Below are 24,770 nucleotides of genomic sequence, written 5' to 3' on the forward strand. Positions count from 1 at the left end.
TCAGAATTCTTGAGAAGTTTTAAATGCTTTCAGGTGGAGTAGCTGCTAACCACAGGTGCATAAGAAGAGTGATGTCAGAATTCAACCTTAGATAAGAGATGTTATGAGATGTTGTTATCTCATACACTACAGTATCTTTCATTTTAGATTTGGAAAAACTATCAGACCCCCCTCAGGTTATTTTCCCTTACACTTGTTTGAAAAATGTTTTCAGGGGGAACTAAGGTAGATTGGGGGGGTTGTGTTTGTGTTTTGGTTTCTGCTTCAGCAACAAAGTGTGGTTCCTTATCTGTCACTTGATGTGACTGTGCTTTTGTTCTCTATAGGTGCTGTAGAGGTAGTGCTCACCTGCTGTGAGAAGCACATCCTGATGTCCTGCAGAGGTTGTGCACCACAGCAGTGCCAGGGTGTGGTGGGCACCTTCATAGCAAGTACCTAGGAGATAAACTCAGGATTCTTCAGGTTTTTAATTATTATTCGCAGTTTCAGGAGCTTCCAAAGAGAAATGGAAAATGTTTCTTGAATTCTTGTTTCGAAGGTTTGTATTTTGCCAGGCCTTATATTTGAATAGCTTGGTTTCCTCAGTTGCTCAGAAAGCTGATAAGCAGCATGTGGCTTTCAGTACAGCCTGTGACTAGGCTTGCTCACCTGACAACATTAGAAGTCTGGAAAAGAATGTTCTTGTACAAGAAAGAGGGAGACTAACAGAATAATCCCTTGATTAGTCATGCGGTGCAAAGATACATGAAGTGAGAGATTCCCATGTTCCAGATCTGGATGTAGGTTGGTAGCTCCTTAATTTGGACATCACTCCCCTTCAGAAGCATCCTTCTGCTATTGGATGTGTTGCTGCCCACATGAGGGATATGCCCTGAGTGTTGGGCTCTGCTTTGATCTGTTGTGTGAGTTCCTGGTACATACTGAATCCCCATCTCTAGGGAGTGACTGTTTTGGGGTTTCTGTTCCTTTGGAGTAAGAGCAGTTTCTGGTACAGACTCAAGCAGTCAGTCTTCCTTGGGTGAAACTATTGTTCCTGTGAAAAGTCTTTCAGGTGTGATCCCTTCCTTGGTGCTGCTCTGGTGCTCACAGACTTTGAACAGAGCTGTCTCAGTACACTGACTCACCAGAATTTGTTTACTACTTTGTGGATTAGTTTTCTTCCTGGGTTGGACACCAGTGTCAGTGGCATGGAGAAAATGGGTTTGTGACAACCTACAGTTGGTTTTGGATGGCTTTGCTCCTGCCTGGCTCATTCATCTGGGCTGCCCTTGCAGTTACACAGACGTTTGCTAGCACAAGGAGGAAAAATGGATGGAAGCAAAAAGGCAGATGCCAAAGGTGGACAGGAGACCTTTAGCAGTAGTTCTGGATTAATACACACAGGGAATTGAAATATAGGGAAAGTAATGCTGCTGCTCATGTACAGAGAGTCACAAATGCTGCTGTTTGAAATAAACATGCAATAAATGTATTGCTAGGATATGGCTCACACTAAATCCTAGGAAGTTGTAGCAGGTGCTTGTTTTATTAGTGTATAATTATCTGTTCGTTGACATGTAAGGTTTTTTAGCTTTTGCTTTTCCTTTTAAAATTATAATGGAAACATACATTACTCAGAACTTGCCAAGGGAAGAAGAATCTCTTAGTAACTGGTATGTGGACAAGTTGGTTTGTTGGGTTTTTTCTCTGTCCAGTCCTAAAAAGAAATCAGCTAGCACCTCTATAGTAACCATGGCAGTAGAAACATGAACTTAAGCCATCTTCCCATGGAAAAAAAAATGGAACAAACCCAGAACCCTCAACTGTGTAATATAAAATTCTCATGTACATATCACTTGAGAAGTGTCAGTTTAAACACGTAGCAGTTGCTAATTTGTGTACCTTGCCCATTCTTCTGATCTGCTGCACACAGTTGTTTGTGTGGTGTCTCAGGCAGCGAGCAGTCACTTAGCAGAATGTAGAGTAATGGGAAGGGAATGGTGTGCGTTGGTTGAGGGAATTGTGGTTGCCTTGGGAACTCTTTTGTGACTATAGATGGTTAATTTGTGGTAGAAGAACACCTGGTATTTTCTTAAGTATTCCTTGTAACTGTTGGAAAAAAGACTGGATACTTACACTGATTATGTGTTCAGCATTTGATAAGGAGTGAGGTTGAGGTTTTTCCTTGCTATGGTTTGCCATTGGTGTTGTATTTGGTCAGCCTAGAGCCATGATCCTCTGGGAAGCATGCAGACAAACTGCCTCCATGACTTGTCTTATGTGGAGATTGGGAAAGAGAATGGAAATTATTTTGTCTGTGTTCCACATACCTATTTTGTTACTGTGTTAAAGCTATTTGCTTTCACTCTGCTATTACATATGCAAACATGGTGAGTTTGCAGTCTTAGATGATTAATTTTTCCACTTACCCTTGTTAATCATAGCTTCCTCATGAATTCATCTTTTTCTGGTTTCATGACACGCATTTTGTTAAAGCATCTCTCGCTCAGTAAGCTTAAACAAAAGCCTCTCTGTTGAACAAACACAGTGCTGAGTGATTTTATAATTCTTTGCTTTATGACAAAACAAACTTTTCAGTTTTAGAGATAAAACATAGAGTGTCAGAGAGAGTAAGAAAATGGGGAATGCCTAAAATGAATGACACTATTTTCCCCATCATTGGAAAAAATAGCAAAATTGAAGAACAGCATTTAATTAGGAGAAATGTAGTACAGCAAGATCACCTACATGCAGTTGTGCTCTTTCATTTACCAGCAGAGCAGGGTGAGTCTTGATTAGACATATACTTCTGTGGAGGCTTTTCTAACAAATGAATGAAAGCATGTCTGGTGTCAATAGTTTCTTAAGAAATGCATTTCCTATTTTTTTTGGTGTCGTTCTTTGTGAATTTCAGTTGCCTAGAATAGTTAATGTGCTTGTTTGTATTTGTCAAAAAGGGATGAGAGGACACAGCAAATAAGGAGATTACCTAGCCTGTTCTTTAGTTTGTTTTGCTTATAAAATGACCCAATAAAAGGATTTGTTTCTCTAAGATTTATTTGTTTTCCCGTTAAAATCAACTTAGGCAAACAAGTAACCTTCACTTTCTAAAGTGTGACATGATTCAACTTTGCATAGGTAGGTGTTCTAAATCCTTTGCACTAGTAAGCAGTCAAGAATCTCTGGGAACTATAAACCTTGTGCTGTTATGCACTGATCTTTTCTTAAAATAAGTTTTCTCTTTGCTGGGAGAATGCCTGGACCATTAAATGACCAGTGGATGTTTTTCCATTTGCAGAGATTAGTTTTGGTGCCAGTGCTGTGAACTGGCTACACTGCAATGACCAGCAAGGCTGTAGTCAGTTTTGCACTCAATGATATTGGCAAAGTTTGTCACTCCTGTTTCTTGTGGACAAAACAAAAAAGTGCATTTCCCCAGGAGAGAAGCTGAAAATAGGCAAGAGAGAGGCTACTTGTGAGTTTTTACCATCACTACTGGAACGACTGGGAAAAATAAGAGTTCATTCTTTGTTGAACAGGAAGGTGAGTTTTGGTGTTATGTCAGCAAAAAGAAATAGGTTGAATAAAAGGTTTTGACAAGTTGGATGTCCTGGATTCTTAACAAAAATTCTTTATGACATTGATAAATGCAGCTGCTATAGAATTTGGCCGAAAGACATCCCATAGTTGTTTTCAACTTCTGTTTCTGCTGCTGGCTTGGTTTCAGTGGACTTTAGAGTTTGACACAAAGCTGTTAGGGTGTGTGTCCTGAGCTGGACTGTGGGAGAATTTACCGAGTGACAGCCTCTGGTTCAGGTGTGTCCAGCTCTTTGTGGGTGTGTGGTGCTGTTCACTGTGCAGTGATGAACTAGGGCAGCTGAGTCACACAGAGAACCTGCCAGACTGCAGGTCAGCTCCAGTGTCCTGTCATATGTTAATCACTGTTCATCTCCAGTCCTCAAAATTATGAACTGACAAAAGCTGTCAAAAAAAAAAAATGGCAAAAGCTTCTTTTTGTATACAAAAATTTGTTTTAGATGTAATAAAGAGATCTTGCTGCATAAAAAAAAGCCAAGCAACTTTTTCCATGGAAAAAATACAGTTATGGCTTTGCATACTGTTGTTCCTTCACTTAGGAATTCTGAGAAGGAGATGAACATTCCGGATCTGTATCAACTCAGGCAGTGTAGTGGTGACTTGTCCAACGAGTGGTTGAGCGTGTCTGGCATGAAAATCAAATTTGGAAGGGTATCCTGTAAGGACAGATTTGGGGCTTTTCTCAAGGTGTGCTGCTTGTTTAGGTTGGGTATTAGGAAAGGGGTCCTGCCCCAGAGAGTGATGGGGCACTGGAATAGACTTCCCAGTGAGCAGCATGGAGAGTGAGTGCATCTAAAGAACTCTTCTTCCTAACTGGCCTTGGCATGTTGTGTGGAATAAAGCTTCTCCAGGGATAGAGTGAGATACAGTGTTGATATCTTGCCCTGCCACTTTCAGCATATTGAAACCAAGGCTGTAAGAGATACAGTGTAGTCCTAGTCACTCAAATGTTTCTTTCTGGCTAGTCCTGTCTGTAAGTTTTTGGGGGTTGTTGAAGTACTTATCCAAAGCTGTTGGTTTTCTTAGCTACAGCTAATGAAACTTATGAGTTTGTGTTTCAGAAGCTCTTCAACTTGTTATGTTACAACACCTGAGACTTCAGAGATCTGAGCAGCCTGCATTTGAAGTGACCCACGTGGTATTGGAGCAGGGATGAAGATGTCACAGAAATTCCTGTTTCTCCTGTTGAATTGATCTCAACTCAAAATCTTAATGTGGAATTTAATTCCACAAAGGTCAGTCAGCTATTGCACAGTCGTAGTTCTTTAAGTAAGTTTTCCCAAAAGGAATACCGAGGTGCTTTATCTAGAGACTGAAGCGGGAAGGAGGTGTTAATAGTGGTTTTTTTGAACGAGGGGATCTGAATTCGGTCCTGGTTTCCTGCAGGTGAGCTATTTATCTTCAGCTCAGCCCTTCTGCAAATGAATATATTCTTGTGGAGTGTTGACATGTTTAAAGCTGGTAGAACTGCTGAGATTGCAGCTAGAAGGATGTTTTCCTGCAAATCACTGCAAAGTAACTGTTCAGGCTATCTGTATTTTTGTTTTAATGCTCTACTTGAGTCAAAAATGAAGAAAGCCACCCTAGATAAGTTTAAAAAGCAGTAGTGGCCATAGCAGCTTTCACTGCTGTTCATATCTTGACAGCACTACCTTTAAAGCATGGCACTTTTTTATCTTAAGGCTTTTCTCTGGTTTTCATCTCTGTGGTGTTCTAACTTTGAAAAGGATTGTGATTGCATAAGACACATAAGGAATTAAGCTTTTAGGACAGAATTTTCTGTGCCATTTTAGCATATTTTTTTGAAATTAAATACTTCACTGAAATCGGTGTCATATGGGGGAGGGATGTTTCAGTTAGAATGGACTTCATGTATTGTACCTAACTGGGCAGTGCTAGTGTAGTGTAGGTGAGATGCACTTGGACCATCATTGTGCTTCCCAGCCAGAAGTCTCAGTAAATCTGGTAGTTTACGATTCTGTTGTGATGAACTCTTGTTCATAAATACAGCTCTGAAATGTACTCTTGCTGAAATTGCTGGCAGCAGGCCGGATCTTGAGGGTGTGCAATATGATAACACCTGCTAAAAGTCTGTGGGGAACTCGATATCAAGCCTATGGTGGTAGTTTTCACACTTGTTGTTTAGAGTGTTCTTGGTGTGATATTGCTGTGTCTTCTGAATTCTTCTGTAGCCTCACATTCAAGGGGTGTCTGGAGTTTAGAAAGCAAGACCTTTATTTCAAGCTGTATATAGAAGACAAAAATCTGCATTTTTTGGGCCTAGTGATAAGTACTCCTCACATTTCAGGTTTGTTTGGTTTTTGGTTTTTTATCAGTCAAGCTAAGTTCACTACATGTTTATTCAATGTAACTTTAGATTCATAATGCCTTACTATTGACCTACTAAACATGGCAAAAAATGAAATTGCTTGAAGTTATTTTAAGGTTTTCTACTTTTAATCTCACCCCAAAGTTTGTATGGAACATAAGATTAGAAGCACTTGATTAAATGTAAAGGGCCCTAGAATCCACACACCCAAATTCCACAAGAATTTGGATTGTTCACTGTAGTGAACACCTTGAGAACATATTTAGTGGTCATAGCACCTGTGCAGTTCTGTGTTTCAGCTTTTGTGCTATGGCATGTTTTGAAGATGACTAAAACTGCCATGCAAACCAAGGGAAAGGTGAAGGGGAATGTTCTTATTTCTAGTTTCTATTTTATTTTTAGTTTGCCTAAAGCTCTGCTTGAAAGTAGAACATTGTTTCCCATTACAGAAGGCAATCTGAACTGCTTTGAAGTATTCTGCTGCATGGAATGTTATTTCCAGTACTTTCCTGGAAAGTTGCTGTGAGTGAGGTGTGTGGTAAACAAGCAGCAAGTGTTTAAGACTTTAACTAATGACTCTGAGTGCTTGGGGTTTTGTTGTGTTTTGTTCAGTAATACTGCTCAGTACCTCTCAACAGCTGGAATGTTCTTCCTTAATAATCTTCTTTTGTAATAGGTAGTACCTTTGGGCAATGTAGTATTTTCTTGTGATGGAAAGAGGGTTGTCCAATCCAGAACTAGATATCCTAGTGTTTTGAAATGCTAGTTTTCTAGGAAACAATGCACTCACTTGTACATGTAACATAATTCAACCATTTGCAATTTGTATGACATGCTGCTTTTATTGAAAACTTAGTTAAAGCTTTTGTCCTTTTTCTTTTCACCTTCCATTTTGCCTGAAAGGCTCTGACTCATGGGGGTTTTTGGTTATGTACTCTTTCTAAGGTCCTTGGTAGTTTAATTGTAAAAATTGCTTTTGTACTTGGTGTATAATTGAATTTCTGTGGTAGCATGCTGAGATTCCTTCTATGTGAGAAATAGTTTTGATGTGAAGAAAACAGCTATAGGTCACAAGATAGCTGAGTCTTCAAGTATATTTGTAGCAGCTGTTGTGGTGAAGGAAGAAGATGCAGTTGTGTAAAACTTGTCTGTTTTGAAGACAGTAAGACATGAATATTCTTGAAAACTTTTTTTTCTTTACAGCATGTCTTCAAAGAACATAATCTTTTTCTTCCTCTGTGTATTGGGTTTTTTTGGGCAGGAGTGGGTGCTCATTTTGTTTTAAGTGTCCTTGTCAATATTTTGTACTATTATCTGTTAATTACAGCAGCATGGAGAGCTTAGTAACTGTTCCATGGTTGAATGATTGCAACATGCTTTTATTCTGCTCCATCCCAAAAGCTGGAAGATTAGGAAGAGGAAGAAGAGTGGGTGAATGAATTGCTACCACAATTCATTGATTGTTTCCACTGGATTGTACTTAAATTGTTGCAGCTTCCGGCTGCTCACAGAATCAGGGAATGGTTGGGGTTGGGAGGGACCTCTGGAGATCATTTAGTCCAGCAGAACCTAGGGCAGGCTGCATGTTTGTGTCTAGGTGGGTTTCTGCAGAGAAGGGCACTCTGCAGCCTCCCAGTGCAGCAGTTCTAGATAGTGACCCCACTATTCCTGACTCACCCCAGGACACCATTGGCCTTCTTGACCAGAGGGGCAAACTCTGCTGGCTTGCATGGAACTTCTCCCCTGGAACTCCTGGGTCCTCCTCCACAGAGCTGCTTTCCAGCAGGTCAGCCCCCAGCCTCTACTGGTGTGTGGTGTAGGACCCTGCACTTACTCTTGATGAATTTCATTAGGTTCCCCTCTGTCCAAATCTCACTGAATTGTAGCACAACCTCTTGGTGTATTAACCACACCTCCCAGTTTTGAATCATCCACAAACTTGCTGAGGATGCACTCTGTCCCTTCATCCAGATCATTTAACAAGTTCAGCAGGAGCAGGCCCAGTACTGACCCCTTGGAGAACCCTGCTGGCTACACACCTCCAACCAGACTCTGCTCCAGATCACAGCCCTTGGCTTCCCTCTTCTGATACCTTTAGTTTAAAACCCTCCTCACCATCCAGACAAGCCTTTGAACAAAGATCTCTTTCCTTTCTCTGTCAGATGGACCCCCAGTCCCTCACAGACCAGGTTTCTGAAGGGTCTCCCATGGTCTGAGCTCCCAAACCCCTGCTGGTGGTAAAGGGGGTACCCGGGGCTGCCTTAGCTCCAGCATCTTCCCTGCTGTGATGGGTGTTTCCTCTTCAGTCTGCAGAGCAGTGAAGCAGTTTGGCAGGGGCACCTCAGCCTCTGGGAGAAGTCTCTTCCTCCTGCCAGTCCTTGCTGTTGGAAGCCTCCATTCTTCAGCATTATTTCCCCTGTCCCTTCTGGGTGTGATGGCGGGGGAGTTTTTGGCTCTTTGGCTGTGGGCTGTGCTTGGAACCAGCCATCCAACCTCTTTCCTACCACCTGCTGCAGGAGATCCAACACCTGGGCACACCTTTTGCAGATAGGTCTGCTACCTGTCCCTGCCCTGGCAGAAAGGTCTGGGCACTGACACTTGAGGGCTGGGCATTTCAAATTGCTTAATCTCTAAGTATTAAGGTCCCAAAAAATCAGATTTCTTCAGCTCAGCAGCCTTCAGGAGTTTAAATATCTGGCAGGATTGGAGAGAGCAGATAAGCAGAAGCTGAAAAATTTGAAAAGCCTTTAAGCAACTAAAATGTGGTTGGCAGCATCTCATGCTTCTCACTTATATCATCAAGGATCCATTCTGTATTTCCCTTTTCCTCATGTTCTTGCCTTTGTTCTAATGAATGGACTTAGGAACAAAATATATTGTGTTTTTAAACCTTTGCTAGTTAAGGTTTAAATAGGCCAATTTTATGAACGTAACCATGTAATGTGGGATTTTTGAGTTTTAATATCCTCACATGTGAGCCATAGCCTGCTGGAGGTCCTCTGCTGCACCTTGATTGGAAAAAGAAGAGATGGTTTTGGCACATGTTTTCATTAGAGTCCACTGTACTTGCAGTGAACAATTATTTGTTAGGTTGTCCACTCTTACTTTTCTGCCATTCATCTGACTCAGGTTTTCAGCCTCATTTTTCCCTTTCTTGAGGGCATTGTTCAAGAATGTTCTTTGTTCATACTTCATTGTTCTTCTTCATACTTCTTTTTTATGGGTTTTTGCATGGTTTTAGCTCAGAAATTGCAAATATTTTCTCTTGCTGGCTCTTAAGGGTGCTACTCTCAAGTGTATCTGTCCCAGCTTTAAAGAAGTGCTAACAGATACTGCTGTATCTGGCAATGATACTTAGTTTCACTTAGCATTTTCCTACTGGTCCCAAGAGAATCCCTGCTGCTTCAGATGTGTTGCATTTATGAGGCTTTTGATTTTGGGTGCTGTGGGTTTGTTTTGTACTTCAAGAGGTGTTCATATAAAAGCTTTTACTGATTTGGTTTCCTTATTTTCTGGTGAAAGTGACACTTGGGAATTTGGTTAAAAAATGAGCATTGCCAGGTCTGGCCAGTGTTCCTAGATCTGTCAGGTTATACCAGAGTGCTCCCATGGCTGAACATCACCAGGCCAGCAGGCACAAGTGGTGATGAGTGCCTTGGCCCTCTGCTCTGTTGTCATGGCCTTGCTAACGTGCATCACCTTGCCAGGAGTTGGTGTAAAGCTGGTCTCAGCAGCCTTGTTTCTGTATAATCTGAATTTATAAACGTGTGTTTTGCTTGCAGTACATACATAGCCTTGCTGGTGGTTTTGTAACCTGTCACCCAACTCAAACTGCTCATGGTTGCAGGCAGGAAGGTTGGCTGTTCTTAGTGAAATGGAGATGTTTCTGCATGTAATAAAATGCAGTTATTGTAAAGTACAAGACATTTTTATGTCTTGCATTTTATTTACTTCTTTGTAGATCACTGTGCTTAATTATATTGATTTTTTAATTTTCCCTGTTTAGTGTGGCTGTTCTGGTATTTTATCAACAAAGATGTTGATATGATTGATCTCAGTACTTTTAACAGAGTTTCTTAGAGATTTTGCTGTGACGTGCTAGTGATGGAGAAAAAAGATCAAAATTCACAGATGCCTGTCAGACACCATTCTGTATTTTTGCCTACAATCCTGATCTTCTTTATCCTCTTCCTTACAAATCCTCTTTATCCTTTACATCATCATATATATATTTCTTCCTGAATATCAAAAACAGCAATCTGTTTTATGAGTAAGATGATCACAGGTGGTTTGTTCAAGCTGAGAGTTTGTTCCTCTCCTTCTCCTTACTGTTCCTCTGCCTTCTCCTTACTTTTCAGAGTTGCTGGTCCAGGACTTTGCTGACAGTATGCTTTAGTCTCTAACTTTTTTGTAATGTGTTTGGCTAGTTGGGTGTTCTGAGCTAGCTGTGTTTACAAATCTTCATTATATGAATTTTTCAGTGAACTTTTATTTAATTGTATGGCCTTTTTTTTTTTTTTTTTTTTTTTTTTGCTAAAATTATCTGTTTAGTAATCTGAACCTAGCATATTTGCTGAGTTTCCTAGTCTGAAGCTTAAACACTTGCTTAGTCTAGATTGGTTTTTGTCCTTCAGGCTTTGAGAAAACACATAGTGATGCATGTTTTCAAGGGGCTGTAGTTAGAGCTTGTGCATTATTCAGTATTCAAAACATAGCTGCTGAAGTGAAGGAAACTTTCAAGGGTTTAAATAGTTAAAACTATTTGCTACCCTTTCTTGACAATCTCAAGGCTGTTAGGATCTTAAAAGAGGTTGGCACGTTTTTACTGTTGGTAATCGCTTTAGTAGGGGAGCTGGAAAAAGGGAAACTGTATAAAAGCATTAGTAAAAAATAAACAGCTGAACTGTTGAGAAATCCTGGCTAGATACCAAGAAATAAAAATCTTCAGGGATGTTGAAGTTGCCTTTGACAGCAGCCTCTCCTATAGCCAGGATGAAATTTTCATTGTTGCCTATGAAGTATCTATTCCAGTCGTGTCCAACCTGCAGTAAAGAAATGGAGCCAGTGGGTTGTGTTATGGTTCTTCTTGGCTGTTGTTGAGCACACTAGCCTGAATACAATAATGGAAGCTAAGTTTAAAATTACCTGATAATTGCAAAATCTTCCTATGTGATTGTCATAAGTTGTTCATACAGTAACTATGAGTAATGTTTCTTTCCTTTTCACTTCTCAGTTTCTGATTCCAGACTAGATGTAATGTATTTCTTTTTCTTCTGCATTCTGACTTGCAGTGGTTAGTTTGGACTCAAAATGCTGTTTAAAAGCCTGACTCCATGTATTTTAATATAATTATGCTTTCAGCTGGATATAGGTATTTAATAAGCACTTACCACTTTGTAACATAACCAAATGGTAAGGATAAAGAATGCACGTAACTGATGAACTATAAAACTACTTAGATTATATTTAAGTATTTTATGATCATACTGTTAAAAGATGCTAAGAATGACCTTTCTTCTTGGGAAAAACATGTACAAATGGAAACCAAGAGCAAATTATTTAAAACTACTTATAGTTAGTTAGAAAACCACCACAGAGTGAGGTGGTTTTCCCACTGTCTGATTTAGATTATTCTCTCCTTTTCAAACTTGGAGGCAATCATTAATGGATTGTGCTTGCCACTTGGAGTCTTAACTTCTGGAGCCAAGCCCGATGTGCATATCGGTATAGAACAGGATGATGCTTTGGTTTGAGGTTTATTTTTTTTTTGTGTCTGAAATAGTTTGAAGTTTTACTATCTGAGCCACAAGCCTTTGCAAGTTGCTGAGGTGACAGTCAAGTGACACAGCTCAGAAGACCTAGTGACCTTAACATATGCTGTCTTCACAAACAGTCTACTTTTGAGTAATCATCTATGCAGTTAACCTATTTGACTTTAAGGCAGCTATATGATACTATTGCTAATGTGTCCCTCAGAGTTGGCTGTTTTGTCTAGGGCTGCTTACCAGGGCTGGCATCACTGTGCAGGCATTACTGGGGGACAAATGCTTTCCACAGGAGGTATTTCTGGCAGTGACATCAGATAACTTTGTATCTTTAAATGCCTGCCAGTAAGTGAGCCCTGAGTTTGACTGTGAGTGCAGTTCTTTCAGAGCTCAGGCTTCTTGAGTGTCAGGGCCGCTTGGTCTGGCTGGCACTCTGAGGTGAGGGGGGTCAGTGGCACCCTTGGCAGTCAGGGGGGCCGGGACTGCTCCAGCATGGTCTCTGGAGCTTGGCATGGAAACTGTGTAATTCTAGCAGGGCTTTTTCCCCCAGTCCTTACACTTGTGGGTGAAATGCAGCTGTTCTGTAGTTAGCTGCTCTACAAAACGGGCCCACAACAACTCCAGAGGAAATAATGTCACCCCCGCATTTGGTCAATGTTTTCACTGGCACGCTTCCTCATGAATTAGTATTAAAACTCAACTCTGCTTTCCTTAGCAAGTAGGAAACAGAATTTGCAAGGGTTTTATCCCCTTGAGCTTATAATTAGTACTCAGGAGCATGTAGGCCGACCCACATGGTATGCTCACCCATCTGAGGCCCAAGTGTGCTCCTGGGGTCAGCAAGTGCAGAAAATGCCTCATGGAGCTGATCTGTTTTCAGACTCTTCACACTGATACAGCTTCAGGGGAATGGTCCAGTGTGGCCATTTCCAGCAATGTCTGTAAGGTTTCTCAGCGGGAAATAACTCGGGCTTTGAATCTCATTGCAGGGGTTTGTTTAATATATAATTTGGGTGCTCTTAAAAAATTCCTTTTATTTTTCATATGGTGCGTTATTTGTTTTGTGTTTAGAACACCTTTCAAATCAATCATGAATTTGTGTGTTATATTTTCTGGTGAGTATTGAAGTAAAAAAATTACTGAGCTCTTCTTTTCATAGCCAGCATCAAGGGATTATCTCTTCATCTTGTGAGTGGCAGGGCTTTGGCTTGATCCTGTGATAGGTGGCTGTTGATTGACCTTTTGGGGTTGTTTAAGTCCATCACTAAACAGTCATTTGTTTTTCTGAGATTTCCAAAATAAGAATTTGGCAAGAATGTTACGTCTGGTATGGATAACAAGTGTCTTGAGCAAGATAACCTGGTAATCAATGTTGGCATGTATGAAAATCTGTTTCATCTACAAATCTGCATCATGATCTATTAGATCATTGCTTTATACTTCAGTGAGTTTAGATGTCTGTGCCCATATTTTCAGAGGGGAAACACTGCTTCTTTGTGTACTGTGGTGTGAAGAGTGGACTGGTAATGCCTTTATTTTACTTCACCGAATGATATGGTAAAGGTTTGATATAAGTTATTACAGAGACTAAATTCAGCTTGGTGTGTTACATTTTGATGACAGATTTTTTCCCATGATAACCCTCCTGTGCATGCACAATACTTTCAGTCAGAAAAAATTTGACTGCATTTTCTTCTTTGATAATATTATTCATAAAACTTGGAAAATATATGTTTTCTGGAAGCCAATAACTTTTTTAAATATTGCAGTACCTGCTCCGGCCATTGCTGCCACAGCTTCTAAAATGGAGGTGGTTTCAGCAGAAGTGAACAGCTTGCTCCCTGAGGAAATCATGGACACAGGCATAACTCTGGTGGAGGACGACAGCATCGAGGCTGTTATCGTGTCGTCGCCCATGGGAGGAGAGTCCATTCCCATGGAAACAGAACTGGAAGAAATAGTGAACATAAGCACCACCAGCGACTCCTCAGCCACGACCACAGCCACAGTCACCACGGAATCGGTTCCTGCACCCAGCAGCCACTCGGGAGATGCAGCACTGACCACCACAACAACCCCAAGCCCTGATGTGAATGCAGCTGTAAAGCCTGCCTTTCCAGGTGGCCTCCATAAACTCGGTGCTCAGACCCCTGTCACTATCTCAGCTAATCAGATTATTCTGAACAAGGCCACTGATATTAAAATAGGCAGTCAGAGTATTAAGCCGGACGGGCAAAAGCTGATTGTAACAACTTTGGGCAAGTCCGGCCAGCCTATTGTTTTAGCATTACCCCACAGCCAGCTCCCGCAGTCACAGAAGGCCGTGTCCCAAGCCCAGGCTGGAGACTCCAAGGTACAAGGCCAGCAGATCAAAGTTGTCATTGGAGGTCGGTCGGAAGTGAAACCTGTTGTGGGTGTCTCAGCTTTGACGCAGGGGAGTCAGCTGATAAACACTGCGGCCCAGCCCTCTGTCTTGCAGTCCCAGCAAGTAAAAACAGTACAGGTAAAATGAGTTATGCTGATGAAACATCTTCAAACCAGTTCTGTTGCTGCAATTGTTGTCTGTTTCCTGCACTGATTGACACACTATTGCTTTCAACCTTTGCATTTATTCTTTGTATTTAAAAAATACAATGCTGCTCTTAGCCCATGCTTTCATCTGTGGATGCGTTTGCCATTTTATGCTGTTTGCCTCTAGCTACTGTCTAGAAACATAGGGTTTGCCTCAGAGAAAGTGAACTATTCAGTAGATTGAAGATAATTTTCTCATTGTTTTCATTTTATAAAAATAAATTCTACATACTTTCAGGAAGTCTGAATTCAACTTTATATGCCTGTTGTTGTTTATTCAAAGTATACACTCCTTTATGGAAGAGTAGCTTCTGCCTATTACATTCAGTTTGTTTAAATAAATTCTCTGAAAAAACTTCTAGCATCTGAAAAAGAACAGAAGGGTGTATCTTGTCTGCCTCAAATCTAGTTATCTAAAGCTGAACATTCAAGGTTTTGTTCCCAGTCTCTGGCATGGATCTTGAGATATTTGAAACCACAGAGAATCTGCTTGGATCTGAAAATGTGTTGAAAAGACTTGGGTTATGACCCAAAGGGTCTGATTCTCATCTGTTATGTGGCAGAACTTCTTTCTGCAGTGAGGCAGAAATAAGACTTCTTAAAGTGAAGGACAAGTAGAGCTCAATGCAGGGGATAATGGAAAAATATTTATTTTACTGTCTAAATAAAATGAGAAATTAAACTCTTAAGTATGCTATTAAAATAATCGGCTGCACATAAAAATGACAAAGTTTAAAGAACTTTATTAGCCAAATGTTCCTTGATTAGTGTTTCATGGCAGGTGAATAAGATCAATTCTGAATATTTTCTTTAAACTTGCAGATGATTCCTTCACCAATTTCTACTTCTTTTTGTTGCTACATCATACCTGGAAACATATTTAATAATGACCATTTGAAACATAAATGATTGTCACTACAGTTTTCAAGAAAGTCTCTGCTCTTTAGTCATCATAGAAACATTTAAGAGTGGATCAGTTCCTGTTATTTGGCTTCATTATTCACTGCCAAGTGACAGGTACAGGAAACTGGGGAGAACAACTTAGCTGTGATGTGGTTTTTCCTTGCATGAGATGATTTGTGCTGTCAGTGACTGAAATCAGTGGCTTGGCCATCGAGCCCTTCAATTTGCCATTGGGAATTCTTACACATTCCTTAGCAGAAGCTCTTGCTAATGGACTTGCATCTGTTTTTAAATCTAGTTAATTGCAGTTTGGGAAATTTTGTTTTGTTGTGGTTTCTTTTTGTTAAGCCATTGGTTCTCTTTGCAAAACAGATTGAATTGTTAGCACTTGACATTCCTTTTTTCCCACAAGGAGAGGAGGAAGTGGAAATGAAAAGCAAGAATCCAAGGTTAGAACCCGATATTGCAGGGGAAATGATTGCATTAGCACTTCATAGACAGTGCTTTTCCCTGTAGAAAATTTCTGAAGTATCAGAGTGACATATGAGGCTGGGTGAGAAGAGATTCTGGCTCTGCTCTACCCTGAATGACAGGGGAGGTAACCCACACCTCGAGTCCCTGTCTTTAGAAAATGAAGTGATTCTTTTACCCCATCACCCTGAATGAGCCACTTAATCTTTCAGTGAGTGGAAAAGGAGGCTGTGAGCCTGACACCCCGTGGATCTCCTGTAATTTATCTCTTGTGAATCACCTATTTCAGATGGAGGGCAGCACAAGACTGACTTGGTGCTGAGAATGAACTGGTGCAGATTAGATGACAAAGAGCTCTTATCAGTTCTTGTGGTCACTACCATAAAGGCTTTCTATATGGTTAGAGAAACTCAATTGCCTTGACATCTAATCTAATCTTGTAATCTAATTGTGATAGTTGAAGTCTCAGCACCTGAGGCATAATTGGTAGAGTTCAGGAAAATATTTCTTGGAATTTGACTCCTCTGCTTACAGTTCTGGATGTATGAGACTGTGAGGTGTTAATTGTGGCAGGGCCTTTGGCCTCATCCATACCCAGAGGTTAATTACTGTCCTTATAGCAGCTCATCCTGATTTAGCTGAAACTAGTGCCACAAAAGTGTGGAAAAAAACTGCTGGGCAAGTACATCTTTCAGCCTGTGGCTCCTGCCTGCCTACAGCCTTAAAAGTGGTGGTGTGCCTGCTGCTCTGCTGCTTTAGTCCAGGTTTATGAAGCAGGAGTTTGGCCTTACACGTGACTCTGAGCCAGATGTCCAGCCATATCACCATGGCTGCTGTTAAGTCTGCCTTGTGCTTGTTTTGTGTGGTAACTGGCTCTGGTTTTAACAGTGTCCATAGCATTGTTGCTACCATGGCAGGGCAGCTGCTAAGCCATTGTTGTGGCCTTATTTCATCTTTGAAAAGGGACCTTGTGCACTCCATAATCTCAAACTCCCATTCCTAGCTCAGTTTCTTCATCTCTGAAGTGAAGGTGTTCTTTTCTATTTCTAGAGTCCCTGATTTTTCATGCTATGCCAAATATAAATTATATAGAGAGTGGGTACATGGACAGGCTGCCAACAGGTCATCTAGGGAGTGGATTTATTGCTCCTTTGTGGTAGCTGACTGTGGATATCCAGCAGTAAATGTGAGGTATGAGTGTGCCTGTATGAATAGAACAGAGTCTGAAAACAAAGTCCAGCTGTATGAACTTGCTAGTTCATCTTTAGTGAAGAGTGTTTAGGAAGACAGAACTTGACCCTTGAAGTCAAGTTGCCTGCAGGGAAATCTCTTGACTTCTGTAGGGGAAGGAAGGTTGGTGTGTGCTCCTAAGTATAATAACATTGCTACAGAAGAGCTTGTTGCTCCAGGGAATGTATTTGCAGTCTAACTCAAAGTAACTTGCAGAGGGCATGCTTAGCTTACATAGGCAGGGGGATAATGCCAAGCTCCTTGTGATCAGCACAGGCAATGGCAGAGTGCCTCAGAGAACTTGTCCATTCTGAAGTATCAAAGGGACATCTTGATTATTTCCTCTGGCTTCTCCAGTCTTTACTGAAATGGGCACTGAGTTTCCCAGTGGTGGAAGAAGCTTCTCCCTGGTAGCTGGGGTTATCCAGTGCCATAAACCTCAGAAATGCTTGCTTGGCAGCAGGTAGGGCAAGGAGGGCTGGTTCTCATTTATAACCAACCACATTTATCTTCTTGCTGTTTCCTAAGCCCTGAGGGGATTCACTTGTTTGTTAGACCTCCCTCTTTATAGACAAACAGTTCACCTAAAAAGCAGGGAAAAATTTATTTGAGGAGCATACTGCAAATCGAGTATAAGGGAAGCAGGGCTACTTGTGTTGACCTGTTATTTTAGGATTTTAAAGTTGGGGTTTTTTTTTCTGAAATACTTGGTGTTAATGATCAGTAGTATTTTACACCCATTCATGTAAGTCATTTAAGCACATTTATTGACTGTTACTGGGAAACAACTGCTGTTCTCCAGAGCTGGCTGTTCCTGCTGACTGCTCATCATGTTCTGAGCCAGACTTAGCTCTGACTTCAGAGAAAAAGCAATAGCTATTGAGTTGCAATAATACCTTATGGCAAGGTAAGATTAATTTAAAACAGAAATCTCAAATCAAGCAGATGAAAGGTGTAGAATTGATGAGAAATTAAAGCATGTCCAAGCTGAGAAAAAAAGTTACGGATAAAATGCCTGCTCATCTATCAGCTGTGTTTGTGCTAAGGTAATTGAATCCTTGAAATTTAAAAATGGCTTTGAGTTAAATTTGTGAGCAGGGCTACAAATTAAGTTTCCTTCTTCAAACAACTTATGTTTCCAAGTTTTAGTTAATGTATTTCCAAAAAGAACAGGTTTATTTCTCCTCTGTTTCATTTTAGCACCTTGACAATTGTATATCACCCATCAAGCACCTACTGTGCCTGAGGAGCAGCATATTTGTTCTGAGATGGAGCTTTTCTCTGAGGAGCACTTGTAGTGTAACTGTGGAGCAGCACATGGCTTCCTTTAAATAAGATCCATTCTCTGGTGGTGCCTGGTGTCAGAGCTGCTCCTTGCTGGCTTCCCTGGCCAGGTGTAGCTCGGGCACACAGAGGTGCCCTTGGCTTTCCACAGCAGCCTGGAGGGCTCCAATGCCATAGCAGAGGGAGCTGCAGCTTCCCTGGCTGTGCCATGGCTGTGCTGCTGGGAGCTGGGGCAGCCTCATGTGTGCCTTTTGTGGAGCAGCTGAGGAATTTGTTATGTGCTGCCGAATACTTTGCATGTTTTTGCCTTATGTAGTTGTAAAAAAAGGTGTTTTCAGGCAACAAATTCTATAGATAGGGTTTTGTGGAGGAAACCATAACTTCCAGCCTACTCAATTGCTTCATTTGAGCATTTGTAACTGTCTCAGGCTGTCAGAAGTAGCTGTCAGCTCTGAATCTTTGCACATCAGGCACATTTCTGATTTGGCTGCTTGAGTAAGAAAGGTGGCTCTGTGCCCTTGAGAGATGGCTCCCCACATGGATGTTAATGTGGTGCCTCTCTGATATTCCTGGAGTTGAAGGCTGGTGCCTATGGGATGTGTTGGAGGAGAAGCAGGATGTGCCTCACCTGTGGGGTGGGTAGGTGTAAGGGCTTCAGTAAATGTGAGCACACAGCCTTCCTCACATAGACTCAGGCCACAGCCACAGGCAGCCCCTGCAGTCAGCAGGTTAAAAGTCTTTGGAAAAAGTCAGCCTCTAAATTGAACTATTCACTAGCTGGATGTCAATGTATAAAAACTGTTGGAATAAATGCAACTGGTAGTTAACTTCTCTCAGTGTGGAAGGGGAGAAAAATCTTCTTTAAAACTTTTAAGACTATATACTCCTGGTTACGAGGATTTCAAGCTGAAGTGATCTGTTATTGAATTGCTGTACATGTTCTTGGTCCAGCTGTGTTTCAGGAGACTGGATTGCAATCCCCTTGTACCTGGAGGTAGCCAACTGATTTGTTCTTGGCTAGTGAGTACTCAGAACTTTCAGGCACTGATGATCCATGTGCTTTTGGGGAACTGTTGCAGAAAACATTTTCCCCATTTGCAAAACAAGTGTGCTGCTTTGTCAAAATGGTCAAGAGACGTTTCAGAGCAGTAGTGGTCATATTTAAATCCCTGGGGACAAGTTTTGTCCTGGTTGGCTGAAAGGGAAGTGACTTCATTTAAAGCTTCGAATACTGAGAGTTGTGCATTTAATTTTGACATTTTTATGTAGACCAACCACACATAAGAAATAATTTCAGCATCTTGAAGATGAGATGTTTGCACAGAGAACTATCTTCTGAAAAAGTTGAGAGGGATTTGGCTATCCTACTTTGGTAGCTGGCATTCTGAAGTGTCCAGGATAATCTCCTAGTTCTTTCCATAAGGAGAAGTGGAGATGAAATGAAAGATACACAGTTATTCTTCTAATTATGTGTGCAAGTATTGCCCTTTTTATTTTTTAATGTACTTAACAATACAATAATTTAGATCCAAAATGCTCAAATTACTTTAGATCTTTTTTCCTCCATCTTTTAGATTGCGAAGAAGACTCGAACCCCAACTTCTGGCCCGGTGATCACCAAGCTGATATTTGCAAAACCAATCAATAGCAAAGCTGTTACAGGGCAGACCACTCAAGTGTCACCAGTCATTGCAGGTTGTACTACTTTGACTTGTTTTGCTTTGCCATTTTTTAAAGGCTTTTCAAAGAAATGGTAATTGTCAAAATTCTTCTGTCTCAACATTTTTACTGTAGTTTCTGTCAAAGTACCTCAAGCAATTGAAAAAAAAAAAATCAGAAAACTTTTTTGCTAGAAGCAGATAAATGCAGTTGTTGGTACCTTTATACTCATTTAGAATAATCTTGGTAATTGCAGAGTTGCTTTTACTGCAAGGTACTTTTACTTCATGGATTTTGGGGAGGAGAAAAAAAATACCCCAGTGCCACAGAAAAGATTACTTGACGAAGAGAAAGTATTTTCAGAAACATTTTATAAATACACAGGGGGAAAGGGAGACACATGCTTTTGTATTACTTTAATCTGCTTATAGTTGGACTTAAATGTAATACATGCAATTAACAGAAAAAAAATGTTTGAATGAAGAAAGTGAAAAAAGCTGTGTTGTTTTTGTTAAGTTGCTCACCTACTTCAAAAATCACCATTGCAGAAGTGTCTAGGAAAGTAATTAAGGCAAATAACAAAGGGTCTTTCTCTTTAGAAAACAACTCTATATATCCTTAAAAAAATAAAAGTCCAACTGACCACAGAACAACAGCAAAGGCACCAACAAAATTAAAGAAAAAAACATAGTGTAATACCTTGTTTATAATGACTGTATGTTGCTAAACATCTTAGGCATCTAATTTTATCTGAAAAAGGCAAATGTAGGAAGCTGGATTCATCATTAGAGCTTTGAAGGATGTCTAACTGCCTACAGATTTATCAGTCTAAGTAGGCCTAAAATCTCTCCCAGGTATTTTTCACAAATTTGTTAAGTCTTTACAGCACTGGGACTTGAGCTGGTTTTAAAAAGGATGCAACTGTCTCCTGTATTCAGAACACTGAGAGATGCCAGCGAATGGCACAGAGCTGGAACATAATCTTTTTCTTGAGTTGGCAGGCTGCCTGCAGCCTGACATGTGTTTCAGGTGAAAGAGGAATTCCCCATCCCAGTCCCCAGTTTGTCCCCTTTCTCAAATTCCCTACCAAATATATAGACCTGTAAGAAGATTGCTATGCTTATAAATACTTGAGTTAAGTTGTTTGTGTTTTTAAAAAAAACAATCCAAACAAACAAAAAACCCGACCCAAAAACATTAAAAATGACTTGCAGTTTTTAAATCAGTACTTTGAAAAATCACCTGTGCCTGAGCCTTCACTAAAACTATCACTGGGAGGTAAAGTTGCTTCATTAATTGAGAGGGAAATCTTTATATATTGGTTTTTCCTTCACCATTCCAAACAGCCAGCACAGCTTGCCAGCTTTGAGAGACTGGCATCACTTTAGAGAAGGTGTAACATTTGTGTTTGTGTTTTGATTTTTTTATGCATGTTTTCATGAATCTGATAAATATTTTTAATTGCCTGGAAATTCCTGCAAGCTGAGGTGGAAGTTGTAATCTGGAAAGACTTGTCAGTATAAGCTACCAGATTCTCTTTGGAAGCTGATGCTAAGGAGGAGATGTAGTGAGAAGAGGAAAGCTGTCACCAAGAAAATAACTCAAAGGATTGAAACTTCTAGATGTTTTTTTCCCCCACTGCTTTAGCAGCTGCTGGCAGCTATCTGTGCTGTTAATTAGACTGCACAAAAGTGGTTATTTTAGAGTACACAGACTGCAGAGGAAATCAGCTTGCCATGAGGATAGTGCTTTTTCTTGTTAGTTCCAGTTGACTTTAATTGTTATGCCACCAGTTGATTTTGGACGGAAAAGTTATGCTGGTATTTGTTTGTTTCTTATTTTTATAAATGTAGTACAAGAGAATGGGTGACAGAAGCTATGACAGAAATGAGTCTGAACCAAAGTGGAGCAGAGGAAAGCTCAGTGGTCAAGCATTCTTTGGAAAGAAACTTAGAAAGTATGGAAAAAAAAATCTGGGAGTTTTCAATATTCCTGAAACTGATGTCATGATATGGAGCTACTGTTTTTGATGTTTACTCTTCTTTGGCATTGTAAAAACAGAGAGAGTTTATGACACACACATGAAAACATGGGTGGTAGCGTGACTAAAAACTGTTAGGCAGTGAAAGAGGCAACCATCAACAGAGAAAAGAAAAAAAACCTCAGAGCTGATTGTAGACAGACCAAACATCTTTTTCTTGGTCACTGTAACCCAGCTGGTGTTTGATGGCTGAGGTTTCAAAGGAAGTAGTCCCCCCCACCATGGATGCTCAGTTTCTCTGGGCATTGGCAGCAGCCCAGGGCTTTCCCAGGAAGCTGCCAGGTGTGTGTGGTGCAGGTGTATTGGAGAGCTCTGCTCCTCAGGATGCTGTCCTGGCTGTCAACAATTGTCAGCTGAATGGCACAGAAAGCTCAATGTCCATTTTGGCTCTTTTTTTAAGCCTGAGCAAGCTGTCTTTTTGTTTGTAATAACAGCAATTATTTTCTTCTTTGTTGCTAAATCTAACTTAGAGTGCCAGTGTCCTTCCTGTCAGGTCGTACACTCTCAGAAGTAGGGATAAATTGCACAAATGGCAGGGAAAACTTTGCTTTAAAAGTGACTGTGACCAGGGATAACTGGAGCTGATGGTATCTTCATTGTTTATAGGTAGGGTTTTTTCACAGTCTGCTCCAGGGACACCACCAAAGACAATAACCATCTCAGAGAGTGGAGTCATTGGATCATCTTTGAGTACAACAACACAACAGACACCGAATAAAATAGCTATCTCACCACTCAAATCCCCCAATAAGGTAAGGACCTGTTCTGGCTGCAGCCTTCTATCCCTCCTGCACAGTGGTCTGAATGGAGCTCTCTGTGTCTATGCTACAAGCTGTTTATTATTACTCCAGACATAATAAACATGTCTCCAGAGTCCATAAAAATATCTCCAGAGTCTCCATTTTGCATCACAATGCTCTGTGGTAATGCCCTAATTTAGATTTTTTTTTCAACTGGCTCCCTTATTATGGTTTTAAGCAGATATGCATTACTGCATAGTTCCCCATTCCTGCCATTTTTTGCCATTCCCTAAGCATTGATTCTGAGAGCAGCTGTTCCCTCTTAGCCAAGCACTCAGACTATTTTTAATGCCTTCATAAAACATCAACAGGCTGTTCAAGAGGAGACCTCAATAATATTAATAGGTCAGCACTTATTAACCATTCCTGCTACTGCAAAGGCAATTTAGTCTTCCCAGATCACTTGTGAGGTAAATGAAATTTGCAGTGGTCCTTACACAGAGCTGGAGATTGGCACAGGTCAAGGTGACACTTGTGTTTCAGATTTGATAATTGTCTTGAGAAGAGGAATATTGCTGAAGAAAGGGAGATAGAGGGACAAGATGTACAGTGCAGGCCAACTAAAATATCATGAATAGTAAGCAAATTAAGAATAAAGAATTATTTTAGTTTGGCTATGCTTTAGTGTTGTAATGTTATACAGGTGCAGTAAAAGACTTGTGTTTGACAATTATTAGTAAGAGAAACAACATAAAGAAGTTAATTTTTATTCTAAAGCTACTTTTTTAACTAGGAGTGAGTGTGAAAAGACTCTTTAGGGTTACATCTTGAATTTACTGTTGATAAGCAATTCTAAGTATCTGGTTTTTCTTAAAACATAAGGAAGTTCAGAACAAAAAGTAGAAAACCAACCTTGGAAGGGGTGTGGTTATATAGAGTGTTTATAAACGCTGCACTCTGCAGAAATGTGGTCAGAAGACTGGATCTCTGGGAAACTGCAGTGTAGATTTGAAAGTACTGATGTTCTTATACTTTGACTGAATCAGTAGTGTGAGGTGAGAATTTTCTTTCCAACAGCTTTTCTTTGAAATTCCTATTTATGATGAAATAGTCATTGAACCAAATAGAATGCCTTTATTTAGAAGATCCCTCTTGACAATGCTCAGGCTTTAATGGGATAATTTCCTTAAAAAAACCCCAACAAAACAAATGGAAAGACAACCCCTTGCTCCCACCCAGATGCTGTGCTAGATTTCTGCAGGAACCTGTTGGTGCTGGACACCAGTGATGCCTTCAAGTTCCTCAGGGCTCTGTTTGCTGTTGTCACAGCCAGACCCGTGTGAGTTGTGGTTAAATGCAGGACCCTTGTTCACAGAAAGAGCTCTGTTCTGGTGGAGAGCTGTGCTGTCCTGAGGAGGGGAATGTGTATGTTCAGGGTCCTGTATCCTGCCCAGAGGTTTAAACTGCTTTTTGTTTTGCCAAGCAGCTAACAGTGGTGTCAGTGGCCTCCCAGCCTCCCAGCTCCCCCCAGAAGACGGTGGGCGTCCCACTGAATGTAGCGTTAGGACAGCAGATCCTCACAGTGCAGCAGTCAGCACCCTCCTCCCCTGGGAAGGCCATAGTCAACCACACAACCACCCAGGTACAGACTGACTTTCCTTTGTCTTCTGCTGTGTCTGTGTCATTGCTTGCTGGGAACTGCAGTGTTGGACCACGGCTTGGCAGCCGTCTGTCCGCCGGTGTTCTTGGGATGGTGTTTGCTTAGGAACTGGCAGAAGTAATGCCCCAAGGAGTGTATATGTACTTCTTCAGTTGAGGGGTGCAAACCAGTGCAAGCCCATACAATCTGTGCTGTTAGAAAGTAGCTTTCCAGTCTGGAAAGCCCCACTTGGTGCAAATTCTTGTTTCTGTGTACTGAATCTCCCAAGTCACGTGAAGAACTCTGTGACACGAGGAGGAGTTCTTTGGGTGGTTCTCTCTCTTCTGCCAGTGTTTCTATTGCCACTGCCTAGGGCTGCTTTCCAGGTATTTCTGAGGTTTGCAGCAGTGGAGTTCACATTCCTGCTGTAGAGGTCTGAGCTGAAACCTACAGAACCAGAAATTATTTATTTCCTATGTCTCATTTCTAGAAAAATGGGCTTTTCCATAATAGCTTTTATAAATGATTTTGCATTAATTAATCACAACACAAAACTGACCTT

The 24,770-nt window shown here is 40.8% G+C and overlaps 1 protein-coding gene across 7 annotated transcripts in view; it reads left to right on the forward strand.

The window, feature by feature from the left end:
- LIN54 (lin-54 DREAM MuvB core complex component) overlaps nt 1-24,770 on the forward strand; it is a 39,720-nt gene that overhangs the window by 2,419 nt on the left and 12,531 nt on the right. For 2 of the 7 annotated variants that reach the window (XM_054633932.2, XM_054633933.2), the window contains exons 2-5: nt 13,440-14,173; nt 19,704-19,824; nt 22,436-22,581; nt 24,056-24,211. In XM_054633932.2, the coding sequence (XP_054489907.1) occupies nt 13,475-14,173; nt 19,704-19,824; nt 22,436-22,581; nt 24,056-24,211 (1,122 nt within the window). In that variant the 5' untranslated portion in view covers nt 13,440-13,474. Of the gene's footprint in view, nt 1-3,219; nt 3,523-4,637; nt 4,812-5,807; nt 5,885-13,439; nt 14,174-19,703; nt 19,825-22,435; nt 22,582-24,055; nt 24,212-24,770 lie in introns of those variants that run through there. The other 5 variants (XM_054633929.2, XM_054633931.2, XM_054633938.2 and 2 more) reach the window with 5 other exon arrangements.

Source organism: Agelaius phoeniceus, chromosome 4 (genome assembly GCF_051311805.1).
Source record: "Agelaius phoeniceus isolate bAgePho1 chromosome 4, bAgePho1.hap1, whole genome shotgun sequence".
Classification (NCBI taxonomy): Eukaryota; Metazoa; Chordata; class Aves; order Passeriformes; family Icteridae; genus Agelaius; species Agelaius phoeniceus.